The 8,834-nt window shown below is 43.8% G+C and overlaps 1 protein-coding gene across 1 annotated transcript; it reads left to right on the plus strand.

Moving 5' to 3' along the window:
- Positions 1 to 6,550: 6,550 nt before the first annotated feature.
- On the plus strand, positions 6,551 to 8,440 carry LOC117819281. The gene is made up of 5 exons (XM_034692562.1): positions 6,551 to 6,600; positions 6,705 to 7,076; positions 7,348 to 7,621; positions 7,742 to 7,899; positions 8,019 to 8,440. Exons 1-5 carry the CDS (start codon positions 6,580 to 6,582, stop codon positions 8,067 to 8,069), a joined length of 876 nt encoding a protein of 291 aa, XP_034548453.1. The 5' UTR covers positions 6,551 to 6,579; the 3' UTR covers positions 8,070 to 8,440.
- The last annotated feature ends 394 nt before the right edge of the window (positions 8,441 to 8,834 follow it).

The following is an 8,834-nucleotide window of genomic DNA, read 5'->3' on the forward strand; positions in this document are numbered from 1 at the left end:
TCAGGAAACCCTTAGTGACTGTTTTAAGGTCTATTTCAGGGCACCCTTAGTGACGAGCCGCTGCAGCGTCCAATCAGTGAGTGATATTCGATAAGGGGGCGTGTCTGTCAGAGAAAATCAGTCTCCTCTCTCCTCCAGCAGCGTTTAGAGCTTTGGGACGCAAGTTAAAATGGCGCATCAGTAACTACTTCCGGTTCAGCCAAGGAGCGAGGAGACTGCAGTTTAGAGCTTTGAGACGCACCCGGTAACCATTGTGCCTGATGTTAAGAAACATCCTTTAAGTGCCATGATAACATAAAACATAAAAGTGTCAGTGGTATTGTAAGGTACTGTAGCTAGAGTGGATTTTGGTGTTCAGAAAAGGAGTAAGTTATGGACAGGTACGTTTGAGTTGTCAGGTGTGAGAGCAGCACTGTCAATAATAAAAGAGGTTTAAAACAATAAAACAATAAAGACGTCCTAAAATGTCTTTGCTAAAAGTGGGTTAAAAGAACAGATAAAAACAGGGGAGGCTAAGAGTTCAGTACTTAAAATGGAGGAGCTTAAAAAGTCAACTTAAAAGAAGCAGCCGGCGATGTGCTCTGCTCGTCCGCGACCACCTCTGCCTGCTGTCTCCCTCGCAGGGTTTCCTCGTCGCTCACTCACTCGTTACCGGACGGAACTGTTGACACAAAGAAAGACTGCCAGTATCGTGTAGACTAACACAATAAGACAACTGCTGCACCATCCAACCAAGAGTGTTACTACTGTCCCGTAGGGATACTTACAGCGCAGGCAGAGTTCCTCAAACTGCTGCTGACTCTCGATCTCAATCCTTGGCGTCTGGATGTAAGTCCTGCTCTGCTCTCTCTTTCTCTCGTTTGCCATCCGTACATCACGTGCCTGCTCCTCTCCAATTCCGTCTCTTGCCTCTCACGTCTGTTTCCCCTTTTCCGCTCTTTGTTCCGTTCTTGTTGTGCTCTCCTTTGCCTTCTGCTCCTTCCTGCTTTCTTCTGTGTACCTGTCTTTTTAAACCCTCCCCTCAGCAGCCAATTGGACCAGAGTCCGGTCAGTCAGGCTCCTCTTTCGTCCATCAGACTGTCCATCAAAAGTGCATGAGCTTTACAGGTGCGGGGGATTAGTAAAATATTCATGATAAAACTACATTTCTGCCTTGTGACAGAGGAGCTGAAGCTGCTGCCTGGTTAATGACTCCAGCTAACTGCTGTACCTGTGCAGCTAATACAGCCAGTGCCTGCTGCTGAGCAGCAGCAGCCTGTTGCTGAGCAGCAGCAGTCTGTTGTATGTCGCTCTGTGTGGAAGCAAAAGCTGCCTCATGCTGCTGAAGAGCAATCTCGACCCTCTGAAGACGCTCCTCTGGTGTTCCAGTGCGCGCTGGGTCCATAGCTGGACAGATTGTACTTAAACGGGTGGTGTTAGAACCCAAAAGCAGCACACAAAAACAGAAAAATGCTAGTTGTTTCTCTTTATTGAAGAAACACTCACAGCAATACAAAAACTTGGCAACAGTACCGTGGGAGAAAAAGCAGAGAAAGTCTTCAAGGAGGCAGTAGGATCAGAATCAGGTATCAGTCCATAATAAAACACAATCTAAGTAGGGACAAGGCAGAAGACAAGTCGAAGACAGGCAGGGGGTCGGAACCGGGAAATCGATCAAGAAAGAGTGCTGGCAAGTGTTGCATGAGAACAAGAGTTCTTCTTCTTCTTTGGGTAAGGCAGGCTAGACGCAACAACAGCCTATTGCTACCCTCCTCAGGTCGATGAATTAAGTCCTTAGATCAATTCTTATATTTGTTTGTAAACTGGTTCTGTGCAAGAATTCCAACAGTCTCTTAACTTTCGCCCAGTTGTTCAAGTTTAGCAGTCAAACTTTCCATCAGGGTGCTTCCCTATCAGGGCCAGCCCACTCTTGAGCCCACAATGCCCGAGCCTCAGTCTAGTTATTACTACTGAATCTCTTCTTTTGCACTTAACATAATATTTTTCCTTTCCCACTGTACTCTGAATTTCAAAATACAACCTCCTCTTTTTTTCATTTTCCCATGCCATGCATCTTTAACTCACTTATTTATAATTTCTTTATACTCCGGTCCATAAGGCAAACACAGTCCAAAGCTTTTCATCTTTATAGCTCTCTTTGCCATGTTATCTGCTCCCTCATTTCCTTCTATTCACATGTGTGCTGGGACCCAAACAAATCCCACTTTACCCCCTGCTCTGTAAAGTCTATACAGAAGCTGTGTCTCAATTCAGGGTCTGCATTCTCCGGAGGACACAGCCTACGCGGTCTGCGGAGGTGAGTCCTTTGGAGGCACGTTCAAGGGCAGTGTCAACCGTTGTGAAATGAGACGGTCTGGCCTTCGGAGGATTTCCGGGTTGCGTCACCAAATGTTAACGCCCTTACCTTTATGTCAAGGTTTCTGCCGTCCAGGCCCACGAAAGGAGAGAGACAGAAAAAGAGAGAGAAAGGAAGACAGAAAGAAAGAAGGAAGAGAAGATCATTTATGGAGCCAGAGCTGTTACCTTTATGTATTTATTTTTAATTTTATGCTGGAAGAAGAGGAGAAGCGCCTCAGTCAGCTGGTGCATCTCCGGCTGAGAGGACCGTTGAGAGGTAAATCTGTTCTGTAAACCCACAGTAATATTATCATTAGCTAGTTAACAGTCAGGAGTAATGAATTTACCTATACATTACGTTAAATGGAGCGCCGCCTGCAAGCTAGTTCAGGCAGACAACTCGAGCCGCGCTTATCATACTGACACGTCACCACCTCTCCATCAGCTGATCTCAACATCCTCATTCGGCGGTCTATTTAAACGGCAAGTCTCCCTGTCTCTGCCTCTGCTTGCAGTGCTCCTGCTGTTTTGCTCAGTGCTGTGTGAAGTTTGTAATATCTTTAGATTGCTATTTGCGTCTTACTTTTCTTCGTGTGCGTTGCCGTGTTGCCGTCTCTGTTCGGGGATCGAGTCTCATTCCTCGACTGCAGAAGGGGTTTTGTTCCTAAAGACCGGGCTCCGGCTGTGGGGCTCCCCCTGCATCGACCCTGAAATCCCGTGGGCGATGGTCATCATCCGCTTACAAAGATACGTCAGACTTCATAAGAGAGAGATTCTGGCAGCACAAAAGCTTGTGAGCTCTAGCAACCCTTAAATCAAAATAAATCTACGAATTGCCTTGCTGAGTTATCGTTGCATATCGGGTGGTTGCTGGGGGTTTAAAATACTTGTAAGTCACTTGCAGTAACCTTATTAGTTGTCTAGTAGGACCTCGGTGCTTTGTGAATGACCTGAGGTGATGCATACCCAGGTCTACACATAATAGTCAGTAGGTAGTATGTTTCTCATAGAACCACGGTGCTCTATGGAAATGGCCTGAAGGTGATGCATACCCAGGTCTACACATAATAGTCACTAGGTAGTATGTTTCTCATGGAGCCGCGGTGCTCCATGGAAATGGCCTGAAGGTGATGCATACCCGGGTCTACACATATTAGATCCCTGCCAATTCGGCGTCGGGCTCCACTGCAGTTTTGGGGGGTTAGTCCTATCTCATTGCTCCTAATGTCTGCATTTAAATAATCTACGAGGAGTAATGAAGTCGGAGCCCACACGCCAAACACAATACTGTATGCTGCAATAAAGTTATTAAGTAAACGTGAGTTGTCTGACTGAAATGGGGCGCCGCCTGCAAGCTAGTTCAGGCAGACAACTCGAGCCGCGCTCATCATACTGACACGTCACCACCTCTCCATCAGCTGATCTCAACATCCTCATTCGGCGGTCTATTTAAACGGCAAGCCTCCCTGTCTCTGCCTCTGCTTGCAGTGCTCCTGCTGTTCTGCTCAGTGCTGTGTGAAGTTTGTCCCCACCTCCTCCCCGGCTTCCACCTGCGGGCTCCGAGGGGTTAGTCCTATCTCATTGCTCCTAATGTCTGCATTTAAATAATCTACGAGGAGTAATGAAGTTCGGAGCCCACACGCCAAACACAATACTGTATGCTGCAATAAACTTATTAAGTAAACGTGAGTTGTCTGACTGAATTACCGTGAAGTGACATTAAAGCTAGGCATAAAAACTATAGATGATTGGCATATGGTTAATGTCATTTACATGCATGAAAATCACTCACCTTTCGGCGAAATTCGCCGTTTTGAATCCAAAATAGGTGACCTACGTGAATCGTGTAGATCCGATGAAAAAATGGGAGGATGGGACTTATAGTATACCAGAAATAGTTTTGTTGGGACTTTGGTGTATACACAAGAGCGCGGAGCCATGGTGAGCTGCGAAATTGTGAGTGTGCCTGAAGGGAGCTTTGGATTCAACAAGACATCCCCCTATGAGCGCGACAGCGGTGAAATATTAGCTGCTACCTGATTGGTCTGTGAAGTGTACACGCAGCTTGCTCGTGCTGACCAGAGCGCTCGTGCAGACGACTGTCAGTCACGACTCATTCGCCGATGTGGACGTTTGCCGGTTTGGACATTCGGACTTTTTTGATTTGGAGGTTTGCCGGTTTATACGTTCGGACTTTTTTGATTCGGACGTTTTCCGGTTTGGACGTTTGGACCTTTTTGCTTTGGACGTTTGAGTTGTCGGATGCTGAGGGGACCGGCTTGAGGCTAAAGGTAACGTTGACTGAAGCTAACGAGCTAGCTTAGCTTTTCAAGCTAGCTTTTCGTGACTCAACAAATTAATGTTACATTACGTTAGCGAATTTTCGGAATTTGCCTGTCATGTGTCACAGGACATGCTATTTATATCAAAGAAGTAATGTTAGTGTAAGGTACAAAATTGGTGTGAAACCTGGCCATTCATACTATTATGGTCCTTTTCTTTATGTCACTTATCAACCTAGTATATTGTAACTGTAAATACTTTTGCTTTCAATTTGAAATCTAAGTATGTATTTAGGACTAATGTTATGGGTAAAAGAGATGTGCAGTTTTAGTCTGTGGGTTAGGGTAGGCCAGTAGTTTATTGTTCTGAACTTGTGAAACACTCCTTTTCTACACTTGGAAAAAATGTGTTTTCTTTAAATCAAAATTTTCAAGTGAACAGATCAATTAAGCTACAGTGTAAGTTAACCCTAATACTTGCAATGTATTTCCAGAATGAGTGTGTTAGGAGAGAAAGATGCTGTGGCTGTCAAACAACTGGATGCAGGCATCAAGTGCAGCTGGAACTGGTCTTGGCTCAAGTTAGAAGTCAAAGTCACAGTGAAAGGACAAGAGCTGTCATTTCATCTGTCAGACCAGTTCAGGAAGATCAGTAAGCAGGGGTTTGCACGGTGCATTCTCTGTCAGAAAGACATTAACTATGCTAACAAGGGCAGCCATGCACTGCAGGCACACTGTCAAACAGAAGTGCACAAGAAGAAGATGCAGGTCATAGCATCAACACACAGTGTAGCCAGCACCTTTCTTCAAAGCAGAGGGACAGCATTAACAAGCCAGGGACCAGAAATAATCAGGCAGCAGTGCCAGGCAAAGATCCCTGTATCGACTGTGAACCGCATTGCAAATGCAGAGGTAGGTGCAAGCCTGTTAGTCAGCACAGGCAACCTCACCATTTAGGCATAGAGTACACTACCAGTTCAGGTCACTGGCAGCATTATCACCTAAACATTGAATACACTAGATTAACATTTACTACATAACTTGCTACATAGCTTTAACAGCAATGAAAAGCTTCTGCATGTTGAGCTGTCGGGGGACTTTATGGATATATATAAATATATATTTACATATATATAAATAAATAAAGCATAAACATTACTAGATTGAAACTGATTAGTATTTATTAAATAGTTGTATAGATGTTAGGTATAGAAATTGTATTTATATGGATATTTATGTAGTATGTATATAGGTATGTATGTATGTGTAGAGGTACATATTATATTTATAATGATGTTTATGTAGTATATGTATGTTGTGTCTATATTGATGCTTTTATATTATATATATGTATATATTTTGTAGTGGCTTTATAGAATGCATAATATATTTGTATAGATATTAACGCAGAATATATTTTATATGACCCAGGAGAAAGGAATAAGGGGTAGGAATAAAAAAAATGTTTACTTCTTCCTACCCCTTTTTCGAACATGTATAAATACTTTATTACATTTTTTATTAATAGATGAATGGCATTTTTGTATAAATGTTCGAAAATAAATTCATTCATTCATAACTTGTTTTATGAATGTGTTCTAGGCAATGGTCCTTGGAGTGATCGCAGAGCATTCCCTCCCATTTGCTGTGGCTCCAGTTATTGTGGAGCTCGCCCAGACTCTTGCTCTGGACAAAGTGGGTTTACAGGGAATGAAGCTGTCGAGAACGGCAGCATCGTATAAGATGATCCATGGTCTAGGTATTTATATTTCTTTCTTTTTTTATTATTCTTTTAGCACATCATAGGAGCCAGCAGCAAACATTAACTTTATATTGTACCTATTAGAATTTGCATGTGACGACAAATAAATCTGTCTGACTTTGTGTAGGGCGGACGTACTCTGAAAGGACCTTCTCCGACCTCAGGAGATTTCCCTTTTCTTTAAATTTGGATGAAAGCATGTCAAACAACAACAAAAAGGTTTGTCTTAAATTTTACTATAGCCATTGAAATCCTTCCAATTTTGCTTGAGTGTGTGCCCTGTAAAAATGTTCCGTGGCAAATAAAACCTTTTGATTTTGAAGGTCCTCTCCATGCTCGTCTGCTACTTCCATGCTGACTTGAGGAAGGTGATGGTGGAGCATTTGGGGTCCTTAGAGGTCGTGAAGGTGAACGCTGCCAACCTTGAGAGGTTGCTCTGTGATTTCTTCAAGCAAAATAACATCCCTTGGAAAAATCTTGTGAGCATGTTGATGGACTCATGTTCCGTCATGAGGGGCAGCAAGACCGGTCTTGAGACAAGGATCCACCAGTACTGTCCAACCCTGCTAGACATTGATGGAGACTCCTGTCACCATATCCACAATGCAGCAAAGAAGTTTGCAGAGCCCTTTGACCACTACCTGGAGCAGCTGTTCAGTGATCTCCAAGTAGACCATCAATGGTGTCCAGACCAGGTAAACAAGTGCCAAGCACGTTTGAGACTACAGCGCTTTAGCGACCTCTGTAAGGTACTCACAATATTGTGAATTTCTCTTGGAGATGAATAAAGTATCTATCTATCTATCTATCTATCTATCTATCTATCTATCTATCTATCTATCTATCTATCTATCTATCTATCTATCTATCTATCTATCTATCTATCTATCGCTCATTCCACCTGTGTGAAGTTGGTATGACCTAAATTTGCCAGCACTAGACCACGGCCAATCTGTCTTTTGTCAGGTGATGCACCTCAAGGAGGTATGTCTCATGTTAGATGTCCCCGCCTCTAGCCCTCAAAGGGGCTTTGTACCACATCGTTGGCTGTCTGCATATGATGCCAGCATGGCGACCCATGCCATGATGCCAGCATACAAGGTCCTCTACTTTGGCTACCTCTCCACTGCAGACAAGGAGCTGTACAGAGAGCCCTTGGAACTAATTTACACAAAGTACAGTGTTAATCAGGCGGCAAGAGCCAGAATCAGGACGATGCATGAGGAACTCAACCGTAAAGGTGATAAGACTTGATGTTACAATCTCTTACAATAACTAACACTTTTACTTGTAATGAAGTTATTAGTGATGAGGAGTATTTACTGTATTTACACTTAAATTAATTCATATTCTTTCACAGGCATGACTCCGCAAGGCCGGGAAAGAAAAAAGAGGGTCTGTCAGAAGCTGTGGCATGAGGAGACAACAACAGTACTACAACTCAGTATCTACAAGGGCCCTGTCTGCTCTGGACCCACTTCTGAGAGGCCACTCACAGGCAACCATACAGCTGAAGAGGTAAGTATGAACTTGAAAGGGTTTTTTTGGGGGGGGGGGGGGGGGTTTGGCATATTTTGGGGATTTTTGTTACCTCATGTCCTTACACTGACTCCAGATTCTCATCTATTTCTTGGCAGGCTGAGTGGTATGCTGGGGCACCTCTTGCCAGCAGGTCACGACGTCCATAGAGAGCTCCTGCTGTTCAATGTTGACCTGAGCATTCCCAGTTTCAAGGAGGGAGATAGCATGGTGGAGTGGTGGGGTACTGTCTTTGACAAGCCAGACAAGTATCCAACCCTCAGTGCTTTGGTTAAATGCTGCCTCTCCATCTTTCATGGACCAAGAGTGGAGTCCTCTTTTAGTTTGATGAACAATGTAATTGATCAAAGGAGTGGCAACATGAATGTATCGACATTTAATGCAATCCAGACAGTCAAGTACACCCTACAGTCCAGGAAGAAGACAGCTGTGGAGCTCTTCAGAAGGGAGGATGCAAAGTTTGGGGAGGTGGACCGAACACTCTGCAAGAACATCAACTCTGCAGCAGCCACATACACACACCAGCAGAAGAGGAACCAGAAAGAAAAGCAGCAACAGCAGAGCAAGTATGGCTCCCAAGCATCTGGCAGTGCTCAGCAGACCAAAAGGCAGACAGCTGAAGAAGAACTTGTCCATGCATGTCACTAAATTGGAAGGGGGTCTCAACCAAAATTCCTTGAATGTCTGGGGCAACATAGGTTTCTCTTTGACTTGTTTTACGTCAGTTACTTATTAACTATCAGATACTTCAGTGTCAAAGAAACTCAGCCCTAACACTATTAATCCGAATTCTAACTAATCAAACATCTTAATAACTTTGGTTTAGTTACTTTAGTCGCTAATATTACCGTTATACTAACACAGTAAAGTGATGAACAGTCTCAAGAAACTTTAGCATCTCTCTCACTTTTCGG

The sequence above is a fragment of the Notolabrus celidotus genome, chromosome 9, assembly GCF_009762535.1.
Source record: "Notolabrus celidotus isolate fNotCel1 chromosome 9, fNotCel1.pri, whole genome shotgun sequence".
In the NCBI taxonomy this organism is placed as follows: domain Eukaryota; kingdom Metazoa; phylum Chordata; class Actinopteri; order Labriformes; family Labridae; genus Notolabrus; species Notolabrus celidotus.